Here is a 14227-nt window from a genome sequence, read left to right as displayed (position 1 = left end):
CCTAACGGTTTGAAACATTCTGTTGGCATTTTGTCAACGTGGAGGCAGCGATGGCCCTGTACACATATGACTATACAACTATACAAACTCAGAACAATTGGGGTACGTACTAAATACCTCAATTGGATACTACTCCCTCCGTCTCATAATATAAGAGATTTTGAGTTTTTGTTTGCATTGTTTGACTACTTGTCTTATTTAAAAAAATTTGTGCAAATATAAAAAACGAAAAGTTGTGCTTAAAATACTTTAGATAATAAAGTAAGTCAAAAAAAATAAATAATAATTCTAAATTTTTTTAATAAGACGAGTGATCAACCGTGCAAACAAAAATTTAAAGTTCATAACAGATGGAGTACAGTACTAGCGTGTTAAAAAGATTCCCTGTCCCTCTCAACGGCAGATCTGACTAGACACCATCGTGTCCGTCCATTCTCCCTGATAACCGGATCAGATTATTAGCTACAGTAGTCAAAACAGTACTAGTATACTATACTGTACCGAACTTAGGTGAATCTGAATCATCGAATTAATTAATTAATATGTTGATGGCTATACCACAACTGCTAGATCACACCAGAACCAGATCCCTCTTTTTTTTTCCTTCTATGTTAGTAATTTTCATTTATTCTGTTTTACATATGTATTTTTATTATAATCCTGCGTTTTTCTTTTTCAAGTCGTACGTTCTAAAGATGTCATAAGATTATTATCTACAGTAGTAAAAACATTGCATTGTACCCTTAAGCTTAAGTTACAGTTACACTGTCAATTGCACCCAAATCATATCCCTCAATGGCCGACATGGAGGGTGCAAATCCAGAGTAATCAGCCATGCACAAACAGTGGCACTGTCCTCCTTCCATTTCAGCAATGGAGGATAGTAGATTTTATGGGAGCCAAAATGGTTGGTTACAGGCAGCAATTGCTATACAAATGCTCCTACTGTTCATGCCTGTCTGACCAAATTTGTAGTAGTAGTAGTAGAATTAGTAGTTCTGTCAGTTGGCATGGCTCTGCAGACTAATCTTCCTTACCCAGCTTAGTAGCTCTAGCCAAAGTGCTTTTAGTGCTACTTGATCCTTTTTTTACCCCTCTTGGCATCATGATAGTGCACATTAAGAACCCATTTGCCGTGAGGGGATTAAACTAAATGATTCCAGCAGTGGGAAGTGGATGGATGGATGGATGAAATGATTCCATTTGGGGAATAAACAAAACAAATTAAAAACTGGATCTTTGCATTGCATTGATGATGAGGACAACAGGAGGCTACTAGGCTAGTAGTGGGCATCACTTGTGGCAGATTAGTTTTTTTTTTTTTGAAGCTTGACAGATTAGTATTCAGGCACGATTCTTTCAGCGGAACGATTAAATTTTTATATAAATTGCTTAAATACTTTTTAAAAATAAATTTGTAATGTAATAGTTAATTTATTCGGTTTAACCTTTATAGGATTTTCACGAGAAACAGTTCAGTTCCTTCCAAATTCCCGTGAAATTCCTCTAATTCAATTAGACCGTGTTTAGTTCACCCTCAACTATCCCAAACTTTTAATTTCCATCACATCACATTCAAAATTTTCCTATATATAAACTTCCAACTTCCCGTGAAATACCATCACAAAATAAGAAAATCTATCAGTAATCTGTACTATTTCAGAATAATTAAATTGTGCATCGGTAATCAGTACTCCTAGTCCCTCCCAACTTTGGCTCTCATCATCAAGTTGGGAGGAAGGAGAGGCTGGCTTTTCTTGGTTTCAGTAGCGTCGCATCGCCCATTTATACGCGGCCTCCCCGTCCAGTCTTGTCTCCTCTCTCTCTCGCTCTCTCTTCTCCTCTCACCTCTCGCGCTTCTTGTTGTCATCTTCCACCCCATCAGAAGGCTTCTGCTGCTGCTGAAAGCCTGATGAAATGTGAGTGGGCCTTCTTGTTTCTTTCTTTGCTATACTCCACACTCCCCCGTGCATGCCTTGGATCCTTTCGGTTTGGTTTCTTGCTGCTCAGTGGGAGATTCTTGCATCTGCTGCACATGCACCTGCTGGCTGTGGCTGTGGCCTATGCTTACTAGTAGTAGTAGTAGTAGCTCACCTTGTTATTGAGAAGTTCTTGGTTTTGTGACTCCTGTGGGTTATTGAAGTTCTTGGTTTCAGTTGGGAAGGTGAAAAGAGGATTTCTGGATTCTTGGGAAGGTTTGATCTTGCATTTATTCACCCAAGGTTGTTTGTTCATGTGGTTTGGGGGGTCTTTTTCTTTTTGTTACTAATAATTTACCCAAGTGTGAGACTTTGTGGCTCTTTTGATGCATATGTTTGTATGGTGATTGGCCATGGGTTCTTTGGTAAAGTTGGTTCTTGGTCTGCTTCATCTGCCTTGTTACTATCTTCCTTTTGCTAATCTTGTTCTGCTTAGATTGTCTTTTCTCTTGGGGCATCCTTTGCATTTTGGCTAATCTTGTCATCTCCTTTTGAAGTTTCACCTCTCTTCCTGCATCTCACTACCTGATTTGGTGCTTAGTCTAATCCAATTCCTTTTTGGTTCTTGTGATTGCAGTGGGTGATTAGGTGCTTAACATAATCCCAATCCTAGAAAAATACATTCGGAGTGGTTGCTGCTGAGCTCAACCAATCAAGCTTGTTGGGGAGGCAAGCAGTCACAATGATGAGCTTCAACAAGAGCCAAGAAGGATTTGGGCAGGTTGCTGCTGTGGCCACCCTGGCCTCCAATGGAGGAGGCTCTCTACCATGGCTGCTGTACGGCGAGCCACTGGGGCAGGGGAAGCCGGCCATGTCGCCGGAGGGCGTGGTGCCGAGAGCACAGACTCCTCTGGATCCTCCTCAGGTTCCAGCCATGGACAGGGGTGTCCCTGAAATTCTGAACTTCTCCATGGTTCCAGGTGAGGCTGCCTGTTCTTGGTTTCATGGTTTGTGAGTGAAATGGACTTGGTTGATGTATCTGTGGATGGTAACAGCAAAGAGTTAGGGAATTATGTGCAACATATGTGAGTGACATAGGGTTGGATTCAGGTTGCAAAAAAAAGAAAAAAAAACTAAATATCTAAAATATCTAGTTTTGGTATAAAGTTGGCACTGATTTGCTGTTATTTCTTTGTTGCTTAAATGTGAAAATGGATTTGATTGATGTCTCTGTGAATGTTATAGCAAAAAGTAAGTACTAGGCAATTATATGCAACATATGTGAGTGACATAGGGTTGGATTCAGGTTGCAAAAGTCTAGTTTTGGTATAAAGTTGCCACTGGTTTGCAGTTATTTCTTTGTTGCTTGAATGTGAAAAGGTTTGATTTTTGGATGAGAGGTTAATCCCTGAGCCAAGGGTGTGTATCTCTGTAAGCACAACTAGTAGGCTTATTGCCATGTTATCATTAGATGGTTTTTTCGGTTGCAAAAGTCTATATAGATATGCAAGTCCAAAAGTAATATTAGCAGAAAATAATTAATATTACAGATGAAAGTATTGCCATGTTATCATTAGATGGTTTTTTCGGTTTTCACGGAAAGGCTGCTCGCATGTACTTAGGCAAATCGTGAAAGTACTACAGTAGGGATTAATACTGTGTAACAGTCATATATTTGGTTTAGGTTAGAAACTGTTGATGATTTGGTTTTGCAGTAAAAAAAAGATAGTGTCAAGCAACATGTGCCAGAGAAATGCTGATACTTCTGGGTTACAAAATTTTTTTCTTTGATACAAGGTGACATGACACCAAAGCAACTTCAACCCTTCTACATTAATTATTTACCGCACAATCTAGTATGGCTAATTTGGTCCCTCTGAAACTTATAATACATCATAGCCTGATAGGTCAAGATGGCATGAGTACAAGGACCCACAAATGTTTAAATTCTTCTTTTGACATTGGTTACCACATAATTGTGTTGGTTAGACTAGACAAGAACCTTGAATCATGCATGAACAATCTTTTGTTTCTGATAATAAGAGTACAGACCGTCATTGACTGCTTCTGTTTTATGATTGGACATCTAATTGCTTTTCAGGTAAAGGAGAAAAATGTTCTGAGCACTCAACTACTATTGCTCTGCAGTCACCATTTGCAGAATATAATGGCTGTTTTGAGCTGGGCCTTGGTCAATCTGTGGTAAGCTTTCCCCTCTATTTGTTTATGTTGACGCATTGAATAAAGATCATCGACCTTACAGATGAACATGCCCATTTCCGAATTTCCCTAGTGCTGAGTTGAGAAATGGCTTCAATGTTTCAGGTTCCCTCTAATTATCCTTATGCTGACCAGCACTATGGCCTACTTTCTCCTTATGGAGTGAGACCAACGGTATGTTTCTGTTGATCTCTGAGGAGTCATCTTGAGATTTTCTCTGACTCTGAAGAAAACACAGCTAACTGTAGCAACACTATCACCAAACTAACACATATATAGAGCACTTTGATCAATTGTGCCCTTGAATTCCACAGTTTGAACAGTCTTGTGCAACAATTCTTTTGTTTGCTGCAAATTGGTTTACTGTTTTTGTATGTGTTGGGATTTGTGAACATTGATTAAGCTCACCAGTGCTTTAATCAATCCAATAAATAAAGAAAAAAATGCTTTAGCATCTTATTCACCAGTGCAGAAAGAACGGGTAAATAATAGGCAGGTATGGCTAAAGCTTTGGTAATAATAGCAGGCGCAGTTTCATGATGTTTGGACATACTTGCTGTTGCGATTTTTTTCTCCCTCTTGGTAGTCCAGCAAAGATGTAAAACGGACTGTTTTTTGTTTCAAGCTGTAGTTTTTCAACTGGCATAATCTATTGAAAGCTCTAAATTATGCACGCTAACTAATATGTTCCTCTATTTTCTTTGTGGAATGCAGCCTAGCGGGCGAATTCTTATTCCACCAAATATGCCAGCTGATGCACCAATTTATGTGAATGCAAAACAGTGTTCAGCCATCATTCGACGTCGCCATGCTCGTGCCAAGGCAGAGAGGGAGAATAGGCTGGTCAAAGCTAGAAAAGTAAGTCTCAACTTTCAACTGTCGATGGATTCTTTCAGTTTTGCAATTTTGTACATATCTTTGTAAGAACTTATCCTTCTTTTTAAAAATTACCATTGGGGTTTCCCATACTGTATTGGGCAAAAAAAGGAAAAGGAAAGAACTATCAATGAATCCAAAACTGTTGCCTAAGTGAGATGTTTTGATTCCATTTCCACTTTATCTCGCAGAATTTCTTCTCTTCTGCATTCATGTGAGTTCTCTTTGATGCAGCCATATCTTCACGAATCACGCCATCTTCATGCAATGCGTCGTGCAAGAGGCTCTGGTGGGCGCTTCCTCAACACGAAGAAAGAGACCAATGGGAAAACCACTGGTGGAGGCAGGAAGGTGATGGACATCATCATCCCGCCTCTGTGCCCCGCCGCATCTCCCAGCTCGGAGCAGTGCAACCCAAGCAGCGTTTCCAGCCTGTCCGGGTCAGAGGTGTCGAGCATATATGAACACGAAGACATGGACCACTTCCATAGCTTTGATCATCTCCGGACACACTTCTTCACCCCGCTCCCGAGCCTCATGGATGTCGAGCACGGGGCTGGTAACCCCTTCAAGTGGACAGCAGCCTCTGATGGCTGCTGTGACCTCCTCAAAGCATGACTAGAGGGGGGATACACCGGGCAGCCGAAGCTGGCAAACATCAGCAGTTTCTGCTGGATACATTGCCCAGCTCCAGGTCAGGGATTGTCCCTGCTGGTATTGGCTGTCTGTAGGCAACTCATTCTTGGCTGATCGGTTCCGCTCATCGCCTACTTGTCCCGGAAACTCCAGCACCGGTTTCTGGGATCCTGCGGTGATCAGAACAACCCATCGCGTGTAAAAAAAAAAAAAAATCATCTATGCTATGCTGTTACTGCTTGCTACCATTATCTGAACTGCTACTACTAGGTAGCAAGCTTAATCTGGCAAGGTAAATAAAGTCTGGAACTTTGAACTGGTTCCAGTGGTGATGATTGTGGTGTGCTTGTATCCTGATAACTATTGTGAGTTTGAGACCTGGCTTTGTTGATCTACTGAACTACTACTGTAGCACTATGCTTGAAGTTTGTGTGGGCTTGGTTTGCAGTTTGTATTGTTAAAAAAAACTCAAATCTAGTGATGTATTAAGACCTTGTTTGTGTGTATCTTGTTAATGTGGTATATCTGCAAGAAGGTATAATCTGTTTGGGAGTGATATGCTTCTATATATCTGGATGATCTTGGTTGATTGATTCTTGTATTCTTTCCTTAACCAGCTGATAACTGATACTAGCAGAAGAACTGCATTTTTTTGCTTGTTTTATGTTAAAATGGAGCAAGAAGGTTATTTGGCAAGGGCTTAACCTAGTAAATTTTAGCAATGCTAACACCTCGCATTAGAATTTGAACTAGCATGGAAAAAAACTGGCAACAAACCAAACATGCATTCGATACTATTAAATTACTAAAATTCTGGTACGATGAAAATTGACTTCAATCCAAACAAGCCTAAAGTTTTACCAATCTCCTTACAATATCTTTAAATTCACAAAGAACACCAAAATGAAGTCTCTGAACCGACAGAAAACGAAATGCAGCGTGGAAAAGCCTGAAGAAATGAAACTTCGGAGAGACCTGACACCATGAAAGGAAGATTCAAAAAAAAAAAAAGAAAAGAAAGGAAAATCTGGCTAGATCACCATTACTAATATCAGTGGCTCTCTGACATGATGGGCCACCCTGTCAGCCTCTCATCGTCTCCATTTTGTACTAGTGAGGACTAACAAGGGTCTTTTTGTAACATTTAGTGTCACTACCATTCTTTCGGAGAAAATTGCAATATTGGGACTGCAAACATGAGGGTTTCGCTATTTTGACATTCCGAGTGGATGACAAATGGGCCCATCTGTGTCTATGAAATGTGGGTCCAGTGTCATTATAGTAAAGGTTAATGTTTGTAGTGTCATAATTGCAAATTCTCCATTCTTTCGGGGTCTATTTTGTAAAAATACACTGTCACTACAAATACTAGCGATCCCAACCAGGGTTGCCCTATTTTTTTTATTCTCCCCTGCGCCGCCGCCGCCGCCGCCGCCTCAATCGGGCGAAGCCGCCCTCGCCGCCGTCGCGGCGGCGGCGGCGAGGGCGAGCTCCTGCGAGAGATCCTCCGCCGCCTCATGCCTCGCGCGCGCGCTCCCGCTCCCGCTCTCGCCTGCAGTATTTGTTCCATTGCCGCGCACCACTTTCCGGTGGGCGGCGGGCAATGCTAGGGGTTAAGAGACCTTCTCTCCCCGAGATGGAGGCGCCGGGCGGCGCGGCGGGGGACGCGGAGGAGGAAGTTGATGCCCGGATCCGCTGGGTTCCATGGTGGTGGGTAGTCTCTCTCTTATGGTGAACCCGTGATCATGTTACATTTCTGAATGATTTGGATATGTTGGTGGTTGTTGCTTGCAGGCTGCTATGGAATGGTGGAATTGCTTGGATGGCCACGAAGGGGATCGACGCCAATTGTTTGGCGACCTCTACGATAGAATCGCGTCGAGTCGGGGTGTTCTTTCCTGTTATTACTAGAAGTAGTTGAATTTCGTGATTGAACACACAAGGAAGCTTGATATCGCGTCGGGGGTGTTCTTTCCTGTTATTACTAGATGTAGTTGGGTTTCGTGATTGAACACCTAAGGAAAGGAAGCTTGATAAATGGAAGATAGTCCAGCAAGTTTTGAAGATGATAGAAAATTTGAGCGCGTCGTAGTAACTGTCGTCCACGATCACGTCCAGTGTTGTTCATGGCATGGGGGATGGAGTCAGGATCCTTGAGGCGTCTGCTCCTGTTGCACTGCTTCATGCCTTTCCTGCCTTCTAGGATGCTTAAGATGGTTGCGAAGTCAGGTGCTTGGGAGTTCATGAAGCGGTCATAATCAATTTCGCTCTCTGTAGTACTTTCTCTGGTGTCTTCCCCGTTGCTTCCTTTTGGAAGAAAAGCGTCCTTTAGAATCTCTTGAGAGAGTGCACTTTCTCCCTCTCCTGCCATCAGTAGTGCCTTTATTTTCGCTTGGTTTCCGCATCATCAGGTGGCACTTATAGAAATTATTTTATGGAGGAAAAAGCATTGTATGGCATGATAGAAATATCCTTATGGATAAAACTAGGACACTTGCAAGTGTTCAATGGGAGTCACCTTACCTTTTTTGCCTACCTGGTGAGGCTCATCTTAACTTTGAGTGCCTTCTTCCCCTTTCTTGCCTTGGCACCGACTTAATTCATTTGCGGTTCTTTTGCTTAGTCTGCATTTCATGAATGGGATTCCTTCTCCTGCGCCGGTGCTGTCTTCTCCAATGGGAAATGGAGGCAAGCATCTGCCCTGTTCCATGGTGGTGAGTAGTTCTATATTATTGTTGTCTGTCTCTTATTGTGAACCATGACTGTTTCACATTGCTGGATGCCTGGATGAATTGAGTGATTGTGGTTGTTGCTTGCAGGCAGCCATGGAATGATGGGATTTCTTTGATGGTCATAAAGGAGATCAAAACCAACGGTTGGCAATCTCTGCAGGGATGATGAACCAGGCTTGTAATGTTAGTGCTGCGCTTCTACTGCTTGGTCAATGATTATTACTGCTGCTTGTTTGCATGTCATGTCACTGGCTTTTAATTTGTGAACAATGAAAATGCATGGGCGATATCAAGTCTATGCATTTTATGGTTGGTCAGTTGGTGGTTCTGGTTCTACAACAGGATAGCATCAGGGAGTTCTTTCCTGCTATTACCAAAGGTAGTTGATTTTCGTGATACAACACACAAGGAAGCTTCATAACAGTTTTTGGCAATCGATAACAATCCGTCATCTCAATGATTAATAACATTTGTTGTCATGCGAAGGGCTGTAGGTTTGATTATAATCATTGAGGACCTGAAGTGATTTAGCCTTAAAAGTTCTTCCTTTTGGTTCAAAGTTCCCAGACCTCAAAGAATAATCATCTGCAGTCCCATAGTATCTGACAAACTTTTAAATCTCTTGATTAACATGCCTCAAAGAATATAATCATCTGTAGTCCTGACAAACTTTTAAATCTCTTGATTAACATGCCTCAAAGAATATAATCATCTGTAGTCCTATAGTATCTGACAAACTTTTAAATCTCTTGATTAACATGCCCAGAAATTTCCCTGTGCTACATCTTTCTTAACATAATTTGCACTTTAGTGTACAAACTATTTGTGATTTGAGTTTTGAGTTTTGAGATCAAATTCACTATTTCAGCAGCGACCATTCCCCCTCCCTTTTGTCTTTGTTTTCTTTATACAACAGTTTTAAGGAGAGTATTTCATGAATGTCTTAACTGTGGTTTGAAGTTGCAATAGTCAAAATAGCGAAATGCCAGCATTTTCTGAAATTCTCCAATAGAAAAGGTCCAGCATGGAGAACTAGTGTCTTTTCTGAAAAGGTAAAAAGGAAGAAATTCTGGCTTCAAGTTGCAAGATCAGGATGAAAGTATTAACATTCTTATAACAGATCTCACAAAAAATAAGGAAACTAAAGCGTGTAGATGCTCAAAGAATTAGCTAGATGTGCACATCCTGCACATGCGTAACCATCCATATATTTAGCACAACAGACTCCATTTGTTTGCGGTTGTTGAGGATTGTGGAATGGGCCAAACTGGGATAACATGTATACAAGGAAGCTATACAAAATATACAGAAAACACCCCGCACTATAGAATTTACGCAGGGTTGATCGGTTGTGCTTGTTGTTGCAACCACAGCCACTGCTGCAATTGAGATTGGCTGCAGCTGGCAGCAGCTACACAACAGCCACAGCAATCACCGCCGATCACTCCCGCAACTAGATAATGCCTCGAACAACAATATATAGTAATTTCAAATTGGGTAATCTATCTCAAAATGCATGGTATGACATCTTATTCACATTGAAATCATATACATCCATCTATCAAATTAATTATGCATGATATCACTAAATACCAAATTTACCAAATTAACACTAAACAACGAGATAACTTTAAATTCTGTTGTGAAATATGACACGATAAAACAGTGCCAAAGTGACCTGCTTGGAAAACTAAGTACTACATAGTTCTAAGGCATTAGGATTGACATCTAACAGCGTTGAAAAAAAGGGATTGGCGTCTAACACTTAATAATAGTATCAACCATTGAACAAAGGTGTACATATCATATATATTCCCTTTCAACAACATTACGGCCTAAAATTTCTATGCAATATCACAAGGTTATAGAATGCTAATTTAGTATGCCCCTTTTTTTTGGAGAACTAAAAGATTTGTGCATATTGTCTTTAAAGAAGAAAGACGTTCAAGTTCAACCCACTTAGTTAGGAAAATAAAATGACATAAGAATAATTGGAACAGATGTACGCTTGTTTACTTGGTTCAATAAAAGTGGTATGTGATAGTGTGAAACAAACACCTTGTAATTTGTGATAATATTTTGGTGAACCCAGTTCAGTTTTAAATTTGGTTCCATGTACCAATGCATTTCTGAACACACGGCACGGTGCTATTTTAGTGGTATGAATGCGATTGCCGCTATTTTAGTGAATGTAGTATGAATGCAATAATTTTTTTTGGTGAATCCAGTTCAGTTTTAAATGTGGTACCAATGCATTTCTTAACACACGTCATGGTGATATTTTAGTGGTATGAATGTGATTGTCGCTTGTAAATATTTTTCTTGGCATTTAATTGCATGCCCAAGATCTGTTCTAGCATTTAGCACTAGTGGTAGTGTAGTTCTGTCTACATCATGTTTTGTCGCGTTGCGGCTTGGCAATTAAAGATAAGGATGCTGGAGAAGGATTTGTTTGTCATTAAGAGTCAATCTGCATTAAAGCTTTGGGAGAAGATTATTATGGATTCCTTTTTTTTCCTATTTATATACATCTCTCCGTCGAGTCTTGTGCTCTCTATATATATCTATCTCTCAATCTCTGACTCTTATCTCTATCTCACTCTCTCTCACTCTTTGCGTGTTTCCTCTTACGGTTTGATCTTCCTGTTTCCCCTTTCCTGTAAGTGTTTCAAGTGAATGCGAGTTTTGTGTTCCTCTTTGAGCATGTCTAGATCCCCGTAGATACTCTACTGATTTCTATGTGCTTGGTTAGAAATTTTGAGAATTTTCTTTCATTTCTACTGCTCACTCCATCATTCTGGTGCTTGGTTATACAGATCTGTTGCTGATTTCTTTGGAAGACATAACGGCAGGCTTCATGGGGCACGATGGATTTCAGATGGTTGCTTCAGCCATGTCTCAAGGTGGCAATGCTCTATCTTAATTCATGTTAGCAGTAGGCCTATTCATGGGTTCAGGCTTAAGGTGTAGTTAGGCTAAAGCAAATAGATTGTACACAACTAAGTAGTTTGTCTTGTTTTTTTATGCTTTTGTGTGGTATGTTATGGGTTTTGTGTCTATTGGCAGCTGAGCTCACCTACCTAGGTCAAGCAATGTTTGTGTGAACACAATGCAATACAGTTTTTTCTTTTTTAAGCCACAGGTCAATTGTTAGAAATATCGTCGATCTTATTTGGAATATGGGAGCTTCGATCTTATTTGGAATATGGGAGCTTCTTTAGGAATTGAACTGTTCCTGGAGAAATTCACATGTTCCAAATAGGCTGAGTAAAATAGGATCTTGTTCCTAATTGGAAGCTTGTAGCTGGGGATTATTGCTTTATTTGTCAAATTCAGCCTTGCTTAGCCTGATTTAACATTTAAAAGGTGTTCTTCTATTATGTTTATTCTACATATTACTACAAAAATCGAAATATACACTTATCTGAGAAAGATTTTCCATCGCCATGGATCTGGGAGTTTCCCAGTTATTGTTATAGAAATCATGCTTGATGACAACTTCGTTTTATCACTGAATCACTTCTTTTCCAGGACAACCCTCATATAGTAAAAGGGGTTTTAGTTCTAGTAGCTTCATCTGAATTTCGTTGCATCGTGCATAGATCTGACTAGACTACAAGATAACCATGTGCAAAATAGTACTGATTATCTGCATATAATCATGAATAGGCTTTTAACAGTTTTGATTGGGTAGAAATCTTAATTATAGGTTTTGCAGAAAAATGTCCATATGAAGAGGCAATTAGAGCCTTAACATATCTTACTACCTTGATGAAATTTGGATAGTTTTCTTTTGAAATTTATAGGGATTTAAGTTATCCATGGACAGCTGAAAATTTGTATTATTCTATTCATTTCACCTGTTATTAACTACTTTTACCATATATCTAAGGACCCCTGATGGACTTTATGGATATTGAAAATATACTAAAGCATCGTTTTGACATTTAGATTCAGTTGATGGACCTCAAGTTTCTGGGTGCAGTGCCACGAGTCTTGGTCAGCCCAAGGTATAAAGATATTTCCTAACCTTGTTTACTTAAAAGCACGAATACACATTCAGCTTTAGTTCATAATGCATTTGGTAATTTACCACATTTGCAACGCCTTTCATTATCCCATTTCCAGCTAATGCTTCTTGCCTTGACTTGTCTTAATGTATACGTGCACTAGGGCCTACTTCTCACTGAATAAACAATAAGTTCTAGTTTTCACATGATGAATCGCTAACACAGTTTTTGTTCTGACTAAATTACCTTTGCATACTCCAAACTTTGCTCTAGCTTGATCACAAATTGTGTGGGGTACTATCATTAAAGCAATATACACATGAGTTCACTTGAAATATTGTACCAACACTTCTTAATTGTTTCAGTTTGATACTACCTGTTTTGATGTTGGAACTACAAGTATCAGTACTATAACAAGCATGATCATACAACCTTACTTGAACACTCACGTTAATTTTGCACTTTGGTAAATAACATAATGCTCATTCTCAAATATTTGAATTTTGTATTTAATTTTTCATATTTATGTGACACAAACTTATTAAGAGAATGGTCTATTGGAATATCCTGTCATGATATAGTAAAAGTTTAATATTTTGACTGGAGTAGCTGTTGGAGGAACATGTGGTTTTGTATGATCTCAGGCCCAATCTCTTTTCTGAAATGCAGAGTAAGCGCAGGACTGGTGACAAGGCAAGAGGGGAGAAGAAGGCACTCAAAGTTAAGATTAACCTTGCCAGCCCGGCCAAAAAAATTAAGGTGTGCCTCACTGAACTATTGCAAGGGTCCTATTTTGTACATTAGGGTGTTTCCATCATGCCATACAGTACTTATTTCCCTTCAATAATTTCTGTAAGTGCCACCTGATGATGCAGAAAAGTAGCAAAAAGAAGGGCAAAAAGGGCACTGTTGCTGGCAGGATAGGGAGAAAATGCACTCTCTCAAGAGATTCTAAAGGGCGCTTTCTTCCAAGAGAGAGTAAGGGGGGAGACATCGGAGGAAATGCTACAGAGAGTGAAGTTGATTATGACCGCTTCATGAACTTTCAGGCACCTGACTTCGCTACCATCTTAAGTATTTTGAAAGGCTGGAAAGGCATGAAGCAATGTAACAAGATCAGGCGCCTCAAGGATCCTGACTTCGTCCCTCTCATGAACGTCATGAGCAACACTGGATATGTGACCGAGGATGATGGTCACTATGATGTGCTGAAAGTCTTGATGCATGCAGATGGCTGGTCTGCATAGTGATTCAAGCTCTCAAATCAAAACATTCAGGCCTATGGCCTTGTTGCTAGAACAGTGGTTTCTTCTTTCACCTTTAAAACTTGATGGACTTTGTTCCATTTATCTTAGAAATTTTGTTGCCCTTGAGTCCGGTGGATATGTACTGGAGTATGCTATACTGGGTGATTTAATGGTGATAATGTTAAATCTTGATACTAGTTCTACCTTTTTGTATTTGCCTCAACTTTCTGTTTTGTCAATCTGCTGGTTTGCATGTGTAATGTAAAATCTAGCAGCAATACCTAAAATTTGCGATCTTCTACTCTGAAGAATTAGAGGCATGCTTATCATGGCTCTTGACTGAGCTGGAAGTTACCCTGTCTAAATCTAGGCATGTTTGTACTTCTTTTGTCCTAAAATATAGTAACATATAATCGAATAGCATGTATCCTAAATTGCTATATTTTTATATTTTTAGAACAGATTGAGTATGTTAGAACAAAATAGTATATCGAGGGTGCTGAGAACTTAGGATGAAAACTATCTTCTCTATAGTTTAGAATACAAACATAGATTTTTTTTTTTTCGAGGGAACAGGGAGCTCATGC

The 14227-nt window shown here is 39.8% G+C and overlaps 2 protein-coding genes across 6 annotated transcripts; both read left to right on the top strand.

Annotated features, from left to right (window-relative positions):
• The first annotated feature begins 1812 nt into the window (after positions 1-1812).
• LOC4352811 (nuclear transcription factor Y subunit A-10) lies at positions 1813-6157 on the top strand. 2 transcript variants are annotated; one of them, XM_015762963.3, is made up of 6 exons: positions 1813-1919; positions 2557-2899; positions 4021-4121; positions 4245-4313; positions 4854-4997; positions 5250-6157. In XM_015762963.3, exons 2-6 carry the CDS (start codon positions 2662-2664, stop codon positions 5631-5633), a joined length of 936 nt encoding a protein of 311 aa, XP_015618449.1. In that variant the 5' UTR covers positions 1813-1919; positions 2557-2661; the 3' UTR covers positions 5634-6157. The 2 variants fall into 2 exon arrangements, with proteins under 2 accessions (XP_015618449.1, XP_015618450.1); XM_015762964.3 differs by having other exon boundaries at positions 1813-2195.
• An 874-nt stretch (positions 6158-7031) lies between these two features.
• LOC4352810 (uncharacterized) lies at positions 7032-13849 on the top strand. 4 transcript variants are annotated; one of them, XM_015764845.3, is made up of 8 exons: positions 7032-7361; positions 7446-8190; positions 8275-8365; positions 8471-8566; positions 11200-11286; positions 12341-12393; positions 13063-13152; positions 13269-13849. In XM_015764845.3, the coding sequence occupies exons 5-8, from the start codon at positions 11241-11243 to the stop codon at positions 13638-13640; spliced, it is 561 nt and encodes a 186-aa protein (XP_015620331.1). In that variant the 5' UTR covers positions 7032-7361; positions 7446-8190; positions 8275-8365; positions 8471-8566; positions 11200-11240; the 3' UTR covers positions 13641-13849. The 4 variants fall into 4 exon arrangements, with proteins under 4 accessions (XP_015620331.1, XP_015620329.1, XP_066162485.1 ...); XM_015764843.2 differs by having other exon boundaries at positions 12335-12393; XM_066306388.1 differs by having other exon boundaries at positions 7446-8365.
• The last annotated feature ends 378 nt before the right edge of the window (positions 13850-14227 follow it).

The sequence above is a fragment of the Oryza sativa genome, chromosome 12 (genome assembly GCF_034140825.1).
Source record: "Oryza sativa Japonica Group chromosome 12, ASM3414082v1".
Lineage (NCBI taxonomy): Eukaryota > Viridiplantae > Streptophyta > Magnoliopsida > Poales > Poaceae > Oryza > Oryza sativa.
This window is presented reverse-complemented; position numbering and strand designations above follow the sequence as displayed.